This window comes from Dryobates pubescens, chromosome 24, assembly GCF_014839835.1.
Source record: "Dryobates pubescens isolate bDryPub1 chromosome 24, bDryPub1.pri, whole genome shotgun sequence".
NCBI lineage: Eukaryota > Metazoa > Chordata > Aves > Piciformes > Picidae > Dryobates > Dryobates pubescens.
Genome location: NC_071635.1, coordinates 14869965 through 14887986, shown reverse-complemented (window position 1 = coordinate 14887986; position 18022 = coordinate 14869965). Strand labels below are relative to the sequence as shown.

The window sequence follows — 18022 nt, the reverse complement described above, 5'->3', positions numbered from 1 at the left end:
CAGCACACACAGAGTGACCCTTTGGAGGGAAAAATCTCAGAGCTAAGACTGAACCTGAGCTTTCTAACTTTTGCCAAGTAGACCCACTGTGAGCAAACATCTGAAATCTGTTGGCAAAACAAACTCCAGAACTAACTTGGGCAGCAGGCAATGTTAGAAACTCCTAATTAGTATCCACCTGTAAAGAGTGAGAGGCAGGATTAGTGCCACATCAAAACTATGATGCCACAGTAAGAAGACACTGCTGTCTTTACTGCAGGATTTTATTGCCAGACCAAGTGTCCTCCATACCTGGCCTTTCTCTGCATCCAATCTACAGCTCCAGAAGCAACTGATGCTGTCCCTCCTTTGCAGTCTTTCTACAGATCTGAAATAATTGGTGTTGCAACTTCCTTCACTGTTAACATTTGTCTGCTGCTAACTTCTGAGTGCTTAACTTTCAGTCTCAATAAATTGTTATTCTGCTTTTCTTTGTTAATGAATTGTGCTGAAGCTCTTTGTACCTTCTGGCTTTGATCGTGCAGGCTGAGGCCTCTGCATTGTGTAAGGAACCAGGTGGTGTGGAACTGCCAGAGTGTGCAAACCCTTCTGCCCAGCTCTATTAGGGCTGTGTACATATTCACAACAAAACAACCTGGGAAACACTGGACATCTGCCTGGTCTCCTGCTGCCTTCAGATAAGACAGTTGGTGCTCTTGCTGGAATGCTTCCAGAGTCACATAGGAAAAGATCCAAGCATGCTGATCTCTGAACTAGGCAGGTAAAACCCGTGTCACAGAACTAGGGCCTCTTCACTTGTGAGTGAGTATCCACATAAAGATTTCATATAATCTATATGATAAACACTAACTTTACATCTTCAGCTGATTAATCTTACCCTTCCTGTGCTGTAATCAATTCCTCCAAGTAATCAAATCCTGTGCTCATTACAGTCACAGCTTGCTCTAGAGGAACAGCTGTTAGGCATTTATTTTTTTTCCCCAAAACAGTCAACCTGTAGCAGTTGCAACAGGCAAATGCAGTGAGGTTTTGCAATTTGGCACTTGCATCCAAGAAGAGAACAAGGACCAGTATGTGCTCCAGTAGTGTACAGCTCCAGTAAAATATATAAAATCATTTTAAAGTGCATGTTTTGGATTGGCTTGTGAGTGGGAGAAGGCACATTCCCTCCATATTCAAAGAATTAGGCTATGATGTATACATGTTTACACAAGTGAACCTCACAGGACATACAGCAATCTATGCCTCCTGAAGTAGCTGACATCACAGCTGAGCTTTGAGCTATAAACATTTATTTACTTGGTAAGCAGAAAGCATGTGGTAGGGCTGTTCTTGGAAGCCTGGATACGTCCACAGAGACTGTGAAGGATGAACTTACCAAAGGATTCAGAATCAGAGAACAGCAGGGGTTGAAGAGACCGCTGGAGATTGTCCAGTCCAAGCCCACTGCCAGAGCAGGATCACTCAGACTAAATGACACAGGCACACATTGAGGTGAGTTTGTACTGCCTCCAGAGAAGGAGACTCTGAAATATCTCTGGGCAGCCTGTTCCCAGTGCTCTGCTACCCTCAAGGGGAAGAATTTTTTCCTTATATTTATGTGGAACCTCCCGTGTTCCAGTTTGTGCCCATTGCCCCTTGTTCTGTTACTGGACAGCAATGAGAAGAGTCTGGCTCAATCCTCTTGACACTCATCCTTTAGTTATTGATCAAGCAGTGATAAGATCTCTTCTCAATCTGCTCTTTTTCAGTTAAACAGTCCCAGGTTTCTCAGCCTCTCCTCCTCAGGTGGAATCCTCTCAGCATCTCAGTAGCTCCTCACTGCACTCTCCCCAGTAGTTCCTTGTCCGTCTTGAATTGGGGAGCCCAGAATTTGCCGTAGTGTTGAGAAATCACCCAGCAAAGTGTTATGTATTCGAAAGCCGGCAGAACAGGGCAGCGATGGCAGCGCTGGGGTGAGCAGCTGCGATGACAGCACGTCCCGCACTTTATCATTTCCTTGTTAATGTGATTTCGGGCGAGGGGGTCGCGGCCGGGCAGAGCCTGGGCTAATGAATCCATGGGGAAAGCGAAGACGAGAGGGGAATCGGAAATGGAGAGCGCGGGTCGAGCAGCAGGGTAAGGGTTTATGCTACCTAGTGTGGACGTTAACGTATTTAACACCGAGATAAACCCACCGACCTGCGCACCGGGACCCACCGGCAGCTGGGGAGCCGGCTGGCTCGGCGGCCGCGGGACACGTCGCAGCAGGTGATACCGGCAAGTCGCGACAGGCGTTTCTTTTTCGTGCGGGCAGCCTTTGGGTCGGCTAAGGCCGGACAGGAGACAACCGAGGGGCGGACTCCGAGCCGGCGACGAGCAACAGGCACCCGGTCCCGTGCCGCCCTCGTGCAGTGTCGGGACAAGCCGCGCGCCTGAGGCACAGCGGTCACCGCCTGTCCCCAGCTCCTCGCGTCCCTCATACGGGCTGTAGGATGTCAGCTGTCAGTATTTTCCCTGCCAGACCCAACCCTCAAAGCGCCACGGAACGATCCCACCTCTGGCCCCTTTCCCCGGCCGGTCGCTCGCGACTTAAGGCGGGGGGGGGTGGTGGAAGCGAGCGGCTAGGCGGTGCCCGCAAGCCCGGGGGGAGTCCCGCCTGCTTCATCTCGCTCGGGGTGGGTCCCGCACGTCTAGGGAGAGGTGCCACGTCCAAGGAGCGCTGCCGCCTCCCGCCTGCTCCATGCTGCCCGGTCCGGCCCGACCCGCCGCGTCGTGCCCGCCCTCCGCGTCAGGCGGCGGCCGTCACGCCGCCGTTGTAATGTACCAAAACAGTGCGCATACCCCCCCCGCCCTCCCCGAGCCCCGCCGCGCTCGTAGAGTCCTGCGCCCGCCAGGGCAGCGCCGCCCGCCGGGACTGCTTCTAACAGGCTGAGCTCCTCCGCCCGCCCGGTGAAAGCAGCCATGGCGCTGATGCCGCCGTTCCGCCTCCAAAACCCCGCCACCCGCCGTGGCTGCCGCCACCCCGTCCTCGACGCGAGGCTGCAGCGTGGGGCGATCGAAGGCGACGGGGGAAGGCGGCTTTACGGGCAGCAGGGCGGCGCGGCGGCTGCGTGGCTATTAGGAAGTGCGTGGTAGCGATGGCGGCGGTGGGTGAGCCTGTTCCTGTCAGCGGATCCGGCTGGTCCTGCCGGCGGGCGGTGGGGTTGCACCCCGCCCCGGCGCCGAGCCGTGCTGCGCCGCGCCGGGCTGGGCCGTGCCGGGCGGCGGGGAGCGGCGGGGCAGGCCATGGGGCTGCTGGAGCGCCTGCGGAAGGAGTGGTTCATCCTCGGGATCGTGCTGGTCATCGCGGTGGCGCGGCTGGAGCCCACCGTCGGCGTCAAAGGGGGTGAGTCCGGCTGCTGCCCCGCCGGGAGCGGTTCGCCCTGGTAGTTCGGTGGGTGGTGCAGGGAGCTCCTGTGCGGGCCCCCGGGGAGCCTGTGCACCCTCGCGGGGGCCCGGCGGTAGTTTGTCAACTCCCGGTGGCCGGCGCTGCCCTGCCTCCTACCCCGCCGCCACGTTCTGGCCGTCCGGGACGGGCCCGGTGCTGGCCGTAGGGCGGGGAGCCGGCCGCCTCGCTGCTGCGGTGCGGAGGAGCTGCGGACCGGGCTGCGGGTCCCCGCGGGCAGCGTGCTGATCGCCTTGCTGCCGGGAATGCTGAGACTTGCTCGGGTGCCCCATGGCTATCAGGGCTTGGAAACTTTGACATCGGAGTTGCCCATGAGCGCAGGGGGACGCGCTGCGGAGTGCGGGACACACCCGCATCCTCCCGGCCCGCCGGCGGTCCCTGCACCTCCAGCAGCTCGTCTTCTCTGCTCGTTCAGCAGTCCCCGTTCCCTGGGTACCCAAGAAATACTTCGGTGTGTGTTCCTCTGTGGCTTTGCGAGGCACTGTACCAGTTGCTCGCGTGATGTCCTACTCTTTCTGGGTTAGCAGGAGTGAAACTGGATAGCAGCTGTGAATGTAGTCCAGTTAAACTGTGCAATAACTTGAACTCTGAAGAGGGGCATCGCAGCTCAGCAGATGAGGGTCTGCCAGCTGTGACCTCCTCCAGAGGTGCAGCTTAATGTCTATTGTATGAAAATCTCGGTGGCTGCATTTCAGTCAGGTGCCTTTTTTTTTTAGTTTAATAAGAGCACACTTGTAGTTTAGAGATTTCTGCCTTCTGCTCCCCCTTAATGAACTGCCCCCCCCCCCCCCCCCCCCCCCCAGATGAGGGAAAGCAGTGGAAAAAAGATCTATGTAGAATGGTGTCCAGCGATCACAGTAAACAAACCAGACCTGTCCTTCTCTAAACAGTGAGATCTTCTCTGTTTCTTGGAGCAAGAGCTGATGAAATACTCAGTGTCACTTTGAAATGGCCAGTGGTATGGTATATCTTTATGTACACATGCTGGCATCAGCTTCTGCTTAGTTTGCAGAGTAATTTCAGTTCAGATGTTCACAGCTTTCAAGGGCAAATTATTGTTTTATTCTTTTTTCTAACTGGTCTGTGATGATTTAAGAAAAGGGCTGTAGAATGCTTGAACAGAATTCCTTTAGCAGCTCCATGCTATGGGAGGGGAGGAAGAATCTGGCAGGGCTTTTATACAGGTAGAGTTTTGTTTTGTTTGTTTTCTTAACAGAGCTGAAGTTTGAGGATAGACAGCTTCTCACTGAGGAGCCAACCTTTCCCCTCCCTTAGGTTCTGGGAGGGAAAAAAGAAAGTGATTAAAAAACCCAAACTATGTCTCTGAATATTTGCTGTGGCAAGTAAGGCTCCGGTACTTCATGGAGTTCAGGGTAGGCAAATTCCTGCTGTGCAAGGATCCCTTCTAATATCTGTGTGTTGTTTTGCATAGGTGAGTAGGACCCACATGGAGCTTCTTGCAGGCTGTGTGCTGTGTCTTCAGCAGACCTTAAAGACGACTTTTAAACTGATAGTACGGAGTGGTTTGTCCCCCGTTCTGGTTTGATTGTCATGCTAATTGTTAGCAGCAGTGTGGGAGATCCTTTTAACTTGGAGATAATTTCCTGCATGGAAGTGCTGTGATGGAGCACTTCATTTAATTATCCTACTGCAAAGAGGTGTCAGGGTTTGACATAGTATTGTGCCTGGGACAACTCGCTGGAAAAATCCTGTAAGCACTGATTCAAACTCCTGAGCTTGTGCTCCCTGAAGCGGTGTCCCTCTTCTGAAGCTATGTGAGCTCAGTGCTCAGTTTAAAACCAAGAGAAAAGAAGAGGTGGGGGCTTATCAGCAAACCTCAGTTTGTCATCTTCCAGCTGACAAAACTCAAGGGTTGTAATTTGCAGGGCCTTACTGGATGCTGGGCCATCCATACCAGTGGAAAACTGTGCCCCAAATAACAAAGATATGTGCTGTTGCCACCTTCAGGGCATAAGCCAAGCCCTTTCTGTGTGTTTTCCTAGTTGATGAATGAGTCCATTTAGTTCCTTTGTGAAAAGAGCTTTCCTTTTGCAGGAGAGATGGAGGGGATCTGTTCTGATCAGACTTCCCAGTGCTCCCCGTGAACGTGTGGTTGCTCTAGTGGGAGAGGTTTCTTCTGTGTGAAGGAGTTCAGGTAGCCCAGTGGAAAACCTTACAGCAGAAAACCTGGCTCCTGGATGAACCCCTGTCTTAGCCAGGCTAACCAACCCACTGCCTGTCTGCCCAGTGTGCATGTGCATGTACAAAAATGCTCCAATCTTCTACAAGATTGGGAAAAATATATTATTGCATAAATATATAGAATATGGTTTGCTGTATATGTATTTGTAGAACTTTTCTAGGGTTTTGGTTGGTTGGTTGGTTTTTTCCCTCCCCTGGCTATTCAGTTAACAGTGCCATAATTTTGCAACTGGCCACATGCTTTGTTGCAGCTTTAACTCTTGCATTTCCTGCCTTACTTTTGCCTTCTGCTTCGTATAGGTTTAGTTTTTGTTTCACACACAGAGTTTCAGTGTCTTTCTGAAAGTAGGATCTGGGTTTAACTGACTTTAGATGCAGTACTGCTTAGCCTGGGTGTACAACCAAATCCCTCTAATGTAAGGATCATTGACCTTGCTCCAGTGTGACCATCAATGTGTCATTCATCTGAGAGAGCAGAAAGGATCTTCTCTTCTGGAGTGTTGAGTAAAGGCTTGCTTGTTTGCTGCTGCAGTTTTGCTAATGACAACTTGCTGTCACGTGCAGAGGTTGGGTATTAGTTTGGTCCTAAGTAGACTGCTAGTATTTTCTTCTTAATATATTAACTGGTTGAGTGCTCATGAAAAAAAAATGAGTTTACACATTTTGTGCTTGGTGGCCTCCAAAGGCAAAGTGTATTAAGAGAATTCATCATTTTTATAGAAGTGTAAAAAATACTTTATTTTAATCTCCCTGAAAAAAAAAAAAAGGGATATAAATATATACAAATGTAAGACTTTAATCTAGTGGAACCCTTGGAGGTGCAGGCATCTGCCCTTGCTGATCTCACTGCAGCAGAGTGTCTGAAAGGTGTTATTGTAGGGCTGGAGTGAGCCATTTTGCCACAGCCCTGTTGCAGGGGAATGACACAGACTTGTGTCGTCCCAAAGAAATATAAGGTGCTGTTTGGCTTCCTCTGTGCAGGCAGCCAGAGAGGTGTGCATGTCATGGGGGACAGAGTGAGGTGGAGATGTGTGGATGATGTTGATGGCCCTGTGGAGAGAGCAGAAAATAGTTTTGCTTGAGTGTGTGGGTTGAGTTTGCTGATGCTGTAGAGATACTTTGATGACAGAGCTATGAAAATTTCCCCCTTTTCACATTTCCAGGGCTTGTCTGTTAGTTCCCAGTGACCTGTAATCACAGGAAGCCAAATTTGTGTGACATCATAGCTCCCTCTCCACTCACTGGCTTGCTTTTATTTAAAAATGAAGAGCATGCTTGCTGTGGCTTAATAGAAACTTCATTCTTTTCATTAGACCCTTTAATGATAAGGTTTTCCCCAGGTATTTTTCTAACTAGTCTCATTTACTTTGATGTAGCAGATGCATCTCATTATCTCCTTGACTGTAGTTCACTTTGTTCTCTTTGTCTATATTTTTTAGGACCCTTGAAACCAGAAATTACCATAACTTACATTGCTGTTTCAGCTATCTTCTTTAACAGTGGACTCTCCTTAAAAACAGAGGTACTGTAATTTCTCATTGCTTCGTTCTTGGTTTGCTTTGCAGAGCTTTGTGTTGCTTTCGATCAGGTTTGAAAGTAATTGGAATACTTAATTAACATGCTGTTGTTGTTGACTCTGGGAGAACAGCTGACAAGAGGAGATAAATATTGGACCTTTATGGAATTACCATCTACACCCTGGATGTGTCCCAAACCCACATCAGGGTGAGAACAGCATACATTCAACCCCCCAAAAAAAACACCCCACAATTTTTTTTTGCCTGTATCATGCTTCAAATAGAGGTGGTGTGTGACTTGATGGCATCTGTCTTCTGTGTCTGCTGGCAGTTCTTGGCCCTAGGGCCTTTGGTTCTGCCAGGACACAGTACAAGTGCAGCAAATAACTCCAGTTAGTTCTGTAGCAGCTGTCAAGAGTGTTATGGCCTTAAAGGGAAACTGGAACAACAGTGGTATCTGTTGTCCTGTGACAATAATCCTAATGGAAATAGCCTGCAGAGGGGAACTTTTCTTCCACAGAGGGAGAGAAAGGACCTGATGCACAGAGCCCAAGCACTACCGGTCACGTGGTGTTTTCTGCTTTCAGGGTTAGAAATCTTTGCATGCAGAGAACAGATGTAAAACTTTGTCACTAGTTTGTAGCTTTGTACTTGTAAAGCAGCTGTGAGTGAGAGTGAAATCAGCAGCATTATCAAAGTCTTGATTAGATTCCCAGTGCTAGTGACGTGACTGACAGGTTTCTGGACAATGTGTTTATGTCCTGCCCTGAACCTGCATCACTTTGCTTTTTAAATCTGTGGTTCTAAAAGTAATATATTGATTTACATGAAGCTTTTGCAGGAGCTGATACTTACGTCCAGGTAGTTGATCTCGGATTACTTTGGAAGCATCACTCCAGGAGTGGTGCTGTCCTTGTATTTGTTCCATCAGGATTTTGCTATAGGGGTGGAAGATAAAGAGGAAGAAAAATCATAGTATCATAAAATCATGGAATCAACAAGGTTGGAAAAGACCTCAAAGATCATCAAGTCCAACCTGTCACCCAACACCTCATGCCTATTAGACCATGGCACCAAGTGCCACATCCAATCCCGTCTTTAACACCTCCAGGGACGGTGACTCCACCACCTCCCTGGGCAGCTCATTGCAGTGGCTAACAACTCTCTCAGTGAAGAACTTTCTCCTCACCTCCAGCCTAAACTTCCCCTGGCACAGCTTGAGACTGTGGCCTCTTGTTCTGGTGCTGGTTGCCTGGGAGAAGAGACATTTCACTCATTGCACCTTGTGCTGCTGCTTTCTAAAATGTATCAATCAATCCTTAAATGTGTTAGGAGGCCAGGTCACGGTCTTATAAAGTACTTTGGGGCATACTTTAATTGTTTAAGACACAGCCTAAAGTTGATATTATTAGTTAGTTAATATCCAGGTTTTTGGATTGCAGAGTAAATTGTTTCTGCTTTTGTCTTTGTTAGTTGTTGACCTGTGTGTTGGCTGTTCTGCCTTGTTCTGTGTTGGGTAGATCACAACTACATGTTTGTTATGCTTGATGAAATGATAACAAGTGGGGTGTTAATGGAGGCCTTCTGGTAAAGCTGAGAAAATGAGAAATGGCTGAGCCTCTTTTAAGGTTATGCTTCTGGTTTTATCCACTGTGAAAGCTCATCCTCAAAGAAAAGTTCCTGATGTATTCAGAGAGCATTTTACAAAACAACTGGCAACACTCAGGGAGAGCCTGAGATAGATGTTCAAATCTAGAGCTGACTTAAATTTGTAGAAATAGTGTCCAGGAATGACAAGAACATCTGATTCCACCTTAACAGAATGCTCTTCCAGTTTCCAGTGCCTGGATAGTTTACTCTTTAAAAGCAAATACCTCCTGTAGGGCCCCAGAAATTAAATCACATCCTTGAGTTAGCCATTTCAGTGAAGAATTTGGCAAGCTGCTGGAAACACTGTTTGCTCTGTGTGGGTATTTTCCCAGAGGAGTCCAGCTATGACCTTCTAAAAGGAATCACTGGATGGCAACAGGGATCCACACTGACCAGTGAGGGGCTAGGACAGGTTCTCCAAAGGATCTGAAATATTGGGAAAGACAAGGTAACCTCTTCCACCTGGTGTGCAGGAACAGAGTTGTGACTAGCACCTGCCAGGAATGTTTCTGAGACTTCTGCTTTTGGAGAGAGAGTGACATATGTATTTTAGGGTAAGCCCTTGTGGATTGCTTAAGAGGGTGAACTCAGTGTTTGTTCTATGTTGATACAGTCTCAGGAATAACTGCTCTGAAGGTCAACCACTAGAGACATCTTGAAGACTGGTAGTTTAGATCTGCAAAGACTTTTTGCACTGGTGGAGCATCCCTTCATTCCCTGGGTTGGCCGTGTGTTGCATTCACCTTCTTTGTTCCCTGGAAGCTCTAACCAGCCTTTCCCAAGGTTGTTTTTTTTTGTCTTGGATTTTGCTTTTGAAAATGTCACACAGTTTTCTTTGAGTCACCTGTTTTTAAAGCATTTTCCAATTGTAAAAGAAATAAAAGGGCACTTCTGTATGTGGGATAGTGCCTAGGTTGGGGATGCTTTTCACAGTGTGGTCCACTAGGAAATCTGGGGGCTGGAGGTGACTTGGCAGGAAGGAATTAGCAGCTTTGCTGAAAGAAATCATTTGCTTTGGTTTTTACCAGTCACAGGCTCACAGGATGTTAGGGGTTGGAAGGGACTTCTGAGGATTGAGTCCAACCCCCGAGCCAGAGCAGGACTGTAGAATCCAGCACACGTCACCCATGAATGCATCCAGACAGGGCTTGAAGGTCTCCAGGGACTAAGACTCCATAGCCTCTCTGGGGAGCCTGTTCCAGTGCTCTGTGACCCTCACAGTAAAGAAGTTCCTCATCATGCTGAGGTGAAACCTCCTGTGCTGGAGTTTGTATCCATTGCCCCTTGTCCTGTCCCAGGGTGCAACTGAGCAGAGTCTGTCCCTTCCCTCTTGCCCCCAGCCCTCAGGTATTTATAAACATTTATTAAATCCCCTCTCAGTCTTCTCTTCTTCAGTCTAAACAGCCCCAGGGCTCTCAGCCTTTCCTCATAGGGCAGTACTCCAGTCCTTTCATCATCCTTGTAGCTCTCTGTTGGACTCTCTCCAGCAGATCTTGGTCACTCCTGAACTGGGGAGCCCAAAACTGGATGCAATATTCCAGGTGAGGTCTCACCAGGGCAGAGTAGAGGGGGAGGAGAACCGCCCTCCATCTGCTGGACACACATCCTAAAGTTGTATCTTTTCTTCCCATACAGGCTGTGTTTCTACTACCAGACATTTTATTTTTGCTTTCTTTTTGAGATAAGATGAAATGGCTCTGCACTGGAGCTGTTCATAACGCTGTGACTAGTTATGTGTGAAGAAAGCCTACTTTATCATGCAGTGTGATACAGAGCCTGCTTAAGGGCTTTCTTTGTTAAAAAACAAAAAGAAAAGGTGTTTTATTCAGTGAATCAAGCACTGAGTAGAGTGCTACTTTCTTAGAATTATAGAATTGTCAGGGTTGGAAGGGACCTCAAGGACCATCCAGTTCCAACCCCGCTGCTGTGGGCAGGGACACCTCACGCTAGAGCAGGTTGCCCAGAGCCACATCCAGCCTGGCTTTAAAAGCCTCCAGGGGTGAGGCTTCCACCACCTCCCTGGGCAACCTGTGCCAGTGTCTCATCACCCTCATGGTGAAGACTTTCTTCTAAACATCCAATCTGAATCTACCCATTTCTAGTTTTGCTCCATTCCCCTCAGTCCTATCATTGCCTGACACCCTAAGTAGTCCCTCCCCAGCTTTCTTGTAGGCCCCCTTCAGATACTGGAAGGCCACTATAGGGTCCTGCTTAACAAACCTGGTGGCCTTCTATGACAAGGTCACAACATTAATAGATGAAGGTCGAGCAACTGGCATCATTTACCTGGACCTGAGGAAAGCCTTTGACAGTGTCCCACATCACATCCTGGTCTCCAAGCTGGCACAGGATGGGTTCCATGGATGGACCATTCAATGGATACAGAACTGGCTTGATGGCTGCACCCAAAGGATGGCTGTCAATGAGTCCATGTCCAAGTGGAGGCCAGTGACAAGTGGAGTGCCACAGGGATCATTACTGGGACCAGTTGTGTTCAACATCTTTGTTGGCGCCATGGACAGTGGCATTGAGACACCCTCAGCAGGTTTGCTGATGACACCAAGCTGTGTGGTGCAGCAGACAGGCAGGAGGGAAGGGATCCATCCAGAGGGACCTTGACAGGCTGGAGAGGTGAGCCCATGACAACCTCATGAGGTTCAACAAGACCAAGTGCAAGGTCCTGCATCTGGGTTGGGGCAATTCCCCCCAGTCCTGTCACTCCCTGACACCCTAAAAAGTCCCTCCCCAGCTTTCCTGGAGCCCCCTTCAGATCCTGGAAGGCCAGTATCTTGCTCAATCTGGATTAAGATATATGTTTTAAGTCCATGTTTTGTGTAACTTTAAGACTAGGAAAGATAGGGGGGTTTGTTGTTGTTGTGGTTTGTTGGTTTTTTTTTTTCCTTTGGGAAATTTGGGAGATAATTTAAAGAGCAATAAACCCACAAGGACACACTGCTGAACTGCTAGTACTTCCAGATGTATAATTACATCAGCATGCATCTGGATGGTTGAAAATGCAGTATTTGGTTGTTTTGTGGAAATTTGAAGCTGAGAGAGGGCTGCATGAGAGTACATGGAAATGCACATTTTTGTATGGCTCTTTTGTTTTTTCTAATGGGGTGTCAGCTGGAGAATCCTAGCAAGTTAGGTTGCATTATTTACTTGAAAAGAGAGCAAGTTGTTTTAAGGGAGAGGAAAGGGAATGTTGCTTCTCAATCAAGGAGAGCTGAAATGTACAAGGCTTTCTCCTTGTGCTCAAAGACTGCCTAGAAGGTCCTTGGAGTGCCTGGGGAGAGGCCTTGAGCACAGCCCCATGAGGAGAGGCTGAGGGAGCTGGAATTGTTTAGCCTGGAGAAGAGGAGGCTCAGGGGAGACCTCATTGCTGTCTACAACTACCTGAAAGGTGGTTGCAGCCAGGTGGGGGTTGGTCTTTTCTCTCTAGCAACCAGCACTAGAACAAGGGGACACAGTCTCAAGCTGCACCAGAGGAAGTTTAGGCTGGAGGTGAGGAGAAAGTTCTTCACTGAGAGAGTCATTTGTCATTGGAATGTGCTGCCCAGGTGGTAGAGTCCCCATCCCTGGAGGAGTTCAAGAGGGGATTGGATGTGGCACTTGGTGCCATGGTTTAGTCATGAGGTCTGTGGAGACAGGTTGGACTCGATGATCTTTGAGGTCTCTTCCAACCTTGGTGATACTGTGACTGCAACTTCCTCTCTTCTTTTTCTTTTGCAGGAGCTGACAAGTGCTTTGATGCATGTGAAGCTACACCTTTTTGTCCAGATTTTTACACTTGTGTTCTTCCCAACGGCAATATGGCTCTTTCTTCAGCTCTTATCAATCACACCTATAAATGAATGGCTGTTAAAAGGGTATGTTTAAGCATAATGGAGTGAAATCTATTTGTTGTTGTCTTCTTAAAGGGTTGCCAACATTGCAATGTTTTTTTGTAAGATCTGTGGAAGGATTTTTGTGCTCCAGTACTTTGCTGTCAAAAACACAGTATGTGCCCAAGATCATCTGTTGCAGTCTACAACTACCTGAAGGGAGGTTGTAGCCAGGTAGGGGTTGGTCTCTTCTCCCAGGCAACAACCAACAGAACAAGAGGACACAGTCTCAAGCTGTGCCAGGGGAAGTTCAGGCTGGATGTTAGGAAGAAGTTCTTTACAGAAGGAGTGATTATCCATTGGAAAGGGCTGCCCAGAAAGGTGGTGGAGTCACCATCACTGGAGATGTTTAGGAAGAGACTGGATGGGGTGCTTGGTGCCATGGTTTAGTTGATTAGATGGTGTTGGGTGATAGGTTGGAACAGAGACAGTTTTTCCTCAATGATCTTAAAATTCCCCCCTAATCCAAGGGAATTTCAGTGACTGAAGTGCAAGGTGCAAGAACTTTTGTAACCAGAAGTTTATCCTAATGCCCCACAGCTGTAGGTGGTTGGGTTTTCCCCCCTAGAAACGCTAAAGTACCCTAATGAAAACAGGTGGGAACAATTCAGGCTTTGATAAAAGTTTGTTCCTCCTCAGGCATGCTTTCAGTGGGAGCTTGTTGAGAGTTTTCACAAAGGCCTGGGAAAAGCAGCACCTGCTCCCAAGGGCATGCAGCACCCTTAGGCAGGATGGCTCCCCTGGGGACTGTAGTTTTCCACTGCTCTCTGTACAAGGTTCTGCCTGAAAGGCACAGCTGAGCCCTCAGCTAAGTTCCTGTCTTGCTTCAGAATGCATGGTAGGTTCTCCCATCCTCTACAACAGTCTGTTTTGCTGTAAATGTTATTTGAGAGGGAGGTTCAGATGGTCCCAGCTTTTCAGCTGTGTTTGTATGCTTAGGTTTGCTTGATTTTTTTTTTATTTCCTTTCTGTCTGGGGTGGTGTTAAGAGGCTTATGGCTTTGTGGTTGTGGACATCCTCCCAAGCATCTTCTAAGTTTTGGTTAAGTTTTGCCTTGACAGCCTCCCTTTAAAAAACAGGTGAAGAAGAGAATGAAGCACACTATTGATGTTTGCAGTTTCCCCTCTTCTGCCACTCATAGCTTATGGCAGAGACACATGGTGGAAGGGCAGGAGGTACAGCTTTGGTAGTTCCATATCTACAATGTTCTGGGCCCCTCAGTTTAAGAAGGACATTGAGACACTTGAATGTGTCCAGGGAAGGGCAACAAGGCTGGGGAGAGGCCTTGAGCACAGCCCGGTGAGGAGAGGCTGAGGGAGTTGGGATTGTTTAGCCTGGAGAAGAGGAGGTTCAGGGGAGACCTCCTTGCTCTCTACAACTACCTGAAAGGTGGTTGTGGCCAGGAAGGGGTTGGTCTGTTCTCCCAGGCAACCAGCACCAGAACAAGAGGACACAGTCTCAAGCTGCACCAGGCGAAGTTTAGGCCGGAGGTGAGGAGAAAGTTCTTCACAGAGAGAGTCATTGTTCATTGGAATGTGCTGCCCAGGGAGGTGGTGAAGTCCCCATCCCTGGAGGTGTTCAAGAGGGGATTGGATGTGGCACTTGGTGCCATGGTTTAGTCATGAGGTCTGTGGAGACAGGCTGGACTCGATCTTTGAGGTCCCTTCCAACCTTAGTGATACTGTGATGTGTGACCTGGGCCTCTACTCCTCAGCTGTGTGTAATGTACCAGCAGATCAGGTATTCAGTACTGCTCTTCAGCAAGTGTTTGGACCCTTGAGATTAGTGTTTCTAGCATGACCTGAACCAGTGGAAGGTTTCAGGTTGTTGGTTATTATCTGTAGTAACCTACTGGCCATTAGAGGACTTTGTGTATTGGCCATACTGTGTGTAGCTGACACAAAGCAAGGAAAAAGTTCACAGATGTGTGCTTCAGTACAGCTGGTTAGAAGTATTTCCACTTAGTGTGCACTAGTTGTTTTGTGGATTAGTGCTTTGATATGAAGGATATTTAAACCCATAGCTTGCCAGTGATTTGGTTTGTTTGGGGTGTTTTTGCTTTGTTTTGTTTTAAATTAGAACAGTTTTCAATTTGAGAGAGGGTTAAGAGATTGAGTGCAGAGAGTCCCTGCCAAGCTGAGATGAATGCACTTCATCTCAGTGCACATTTCGTAGCTCTCTGGATAACTCTGAACTTAATCCAGCCCTTATCACTGCAGGTGAGGAGTTCAAGGAGCTGGCTGCCAAGAGGCCATGTAGAAGAGAGATAACAGTATCAGAAGCAGTCTAGGGGATGGACATCAGGCTCACCGTGGGTTTGCCTGCTCTATATTTTTCTGTCCGTTTCTAAACGTTTCCACACCATTTATTTCCCCCCTGCATTTCTTTTCAATGTGAGTTTACCCTGCTGAGGGCTGACAGCTCTCTGCTTCCTTAGCTTATTTCACTGTAAGCTCAAGGTACTGTGTGCAGTTCCAAGGTGGTGCTTGGCACTTTGTGATTGGATTCCTATAATGCTTACGTTGGTTGCCTCTTTCCACAGTGTCTGTAGCTGACAAACTGAATAGTGTCATTGCCATTTACCTGTTTCTTCTCTTTAAGCTTCTGGTGTATTTGCAGTCTGTCAGCTGTACTGTGATGTTCTCCCTGTTGTGGGGATTTGATACTTCAGTTTGCTACAGCTTTTTGTCACTGGGGTTCTCAGGCACAGAGTGACGCAGTTACAAGTGCAAAGTAGCTCGTCACTGGTAGTTGGTTGTTCTAAACTAGACTTAGAGTATTATTGTAGTTAGACAAGACCTTTACAATTGAGTTCAACTTTTCTCTGTACCAAGTCTCATGCTAACCCATGGCTCTTAGCACAGCATCTCCAATACTCTCTCAAACTGCAGTACTTCCAAACATGTATAGACCCTATGTTTTGGAAGGTTTCACAGACTATTTCATTCTACTGCAGGGAAGTCATTGTGCCCCTGTACTCTGCACTGGTTAGGCTGCACCTTGAGTCCTGTGTCCAGTTCTGGGCCCCTCAGTTCAAGAAGGACATCGAGACACTTGAACGTGTCCAGAGAAGGGCAACAAGGCTGGGGAGAGACCTTGAGCACAGCCCAGTGAGGAGAGGCTGAGGGAGTTGGGATTGTTTAGCCTGGAGAAGAGGAGGCTCAGGGGAGACCTCATTGCTGAAAGGTGGTTGTAGCCAGGAAGGGATTGGTCTGTTCTCCCAGGCAACCAGCACCAGAACAAGAGGACACAGTCTCAAACTGCACCAGGGGAGGTTTAGGCTGGAGAAAGTTCTTCACCGAGCGAGTCGTTCGTCATTGGAATGTGCTGCCCAGGGGGGTGGTGGAGTCCCCATCCCTGGAGGTGTTCAAGAGGGGATTGGACGTGGCACTTGGTGCCATGGTCTAGTCATGAGGTCTGTGGAGACAGGTTGGACTCGATGATCCTCGAGGTCTCTTCCAACCTTGGTGATACTGTGATATTGTGATTCCATGCCTTACTGATTTTTCTAAGTCAACAGAATTTTTCTTTAGAAGCCCTTTTTTCCTTAGCCCCAAATTTAGTTGTGATTTATTGTGATATGTTCTTGTTTCTAAATAAACATTTAGAATCACAGAATCGTGAGGGTTGGAAGGGACCTCAAGGATCATCTAGTTCTACTCCCCCTGCCATGGGCAGGGACACCTCACACTGGATCAGTTTGCTCAGAGCCCCATCCAGCTTGGCCTTAAAAACCTCAAGGGGTGGGGCCTCTACCAGCTCCCTTGACATTTGATACAACTGATTTCTGTAATAATCAGTTTTTGTGGACCAACTTTGAAAACAAAGGGAAGGTCACCACTTTTTTCCCACCTTAGTTTGCTGCACAAACAATGGGGAAAGTGTCTGAGAATAATAATAGTGTCTTTTGGACTTCTGAAATGGAAGAGAAAGCTTTTGGTATTTTGATTAATGGGAGTTGGGTGATTTCACTGGGAAGTAAAAACATGCATCAAAATTGAACAATCAATGGGCTTTAAATGTTCAGGAAATAAGCAGCATAATAGTGATTTTTAAAATATATTTATTTTAGTAGGGGAAAACCAAAGTGTAGTGGAAACCTGGAAGAGTGAGCATGGTTCTTCTAGCTTTTCTACTTTAGTAGTGTTTTTATCACTTAACAGTTTTTCCCAGAAAATAGGAGCTTGCATCCCTGCTTTCTTTCTTACTTCCTTACTTTCTCACTTAACTAGACCAGGACATGTGATGTCTTTGGGGCAGATGTGTAGATATCCTTGTGAATGGTAGATACAGTACTGCAGGTGGGGAAATGGAGTCACAGCGGGGTTAAGTGTTTGGCTTTTAAAGGTTTTAGGTTGCATAGTGTTTGCATTATGTGAGGAGTATAACGTTTCTCTTTTGTTGCTTTCAGCTTGCAGACAGTAGGCTGCATGCCACCTCCTGTGTCTTCTGCAGTAATATTAACCAAAGCTGTTGGTGGAAATGAGGTGAGTTTTTGTTTTGCTTTTGAAAGCTTTGTTTTTAAGCAAGTTCTAACAATTACTTGTTTACCTTGAACTGGTGGCAAAAACACTCTCTGCAATGTGATGCTACTGTGGTTTGTGAAAGATTCCAGAGTTAAAGCTCGGGGGTTGTGTTGGTGTCAAACAAGGGAGACAGCACCATGTTAAATCTGCTGGAACTGATCAGATTGGAAGAGACTCAGCTTTCTGAGTTGATAGGAAGGTTTCTGATAGAAACTTGGGATAGTAGATTTCTGCTTGTTGCTGCACTCTAATGCCTAACTGAGTAATGTTTGTGTGCTGCGCACCAGTTGACTCCTAGATAGCTTTGTGATGAAGCTCTGCTCTTGCAGTGATTGCTTGGATGGTGTTTAATATTAAGAGACCCTGTAGTAGGAATTCCTGAAGCTTAGAGCTGCAAGTGTAGCAAGTGAGACAATTGAGACACCAATAATAATTGAACTCTTACATTGATTGTTATTGGAGCCTGTGTGAAAAGAAAATTCTAGGAATGTGGAGTCCTCTGACAGTGCTGCAAAACAAAGTGCTCAGCAGATAGGAAATGCCAGAATTGTTGTTTGTGGAGTCTGTGTGTGGTCACATTATATTTCTGCCTTAAAATGGCATGTTCCGATGTCATTTCAGACCCTTTCTTTACCTTGCTGTGATCAGGAAGACCCAGATAGGCAGCTTTTAGGAAATTAATCCAGCTGTGTTGATTAATGAGGTTGTTTCCTCTTAACTGGATGAGACCTAGAAAGTGAGGAAGGGAGAGAATAACAACAGGTTAGTTTTAAAGCAGGGGCTGTTGGGCTGCTGTTCTGGAGGGTTGGAGCCAAA

The 18022-nt window shown here is 47.5% G+C and overlaps 1 protein-coding gene across 3 annotated transcripts in view; it reads left to right on the top strand.

Annotated features, from left to right (window-relative positions):
- Positions 1-3155: 3155 nt before the first annotated feature.
- Positions 3156-18022, top strand: part of SLC10A7 (solute carrier family 10 member 7) — a 147731-nt gene continuing 132864 nt past the window's right edge. For 2 of the 3 annotated variants that reach the window (XM_054172687.1, XM_054172685.1), the window contains exons 1-4: positions 3156-3367; positions 7069-7151; positions 12529-12665; positions 17092-17167. In XM_054172687.1, the coding sequence (XP_054028662.1) occupies positions 3268-3367; positions 7069-7151; positions 12529-12665; positions 17092-17167 (396 nt within the window). In that variant the 5' untranslated portion in view covers positions 3156-3267. Of the gene's footprint in view, positions 3368-7068; positions 7152-12528; positions 12666-17091; positions 17168-18022 lie in introns of those variants that run through there. The other variant, XM_054172688.1, reaches the window with a different exon arrangement.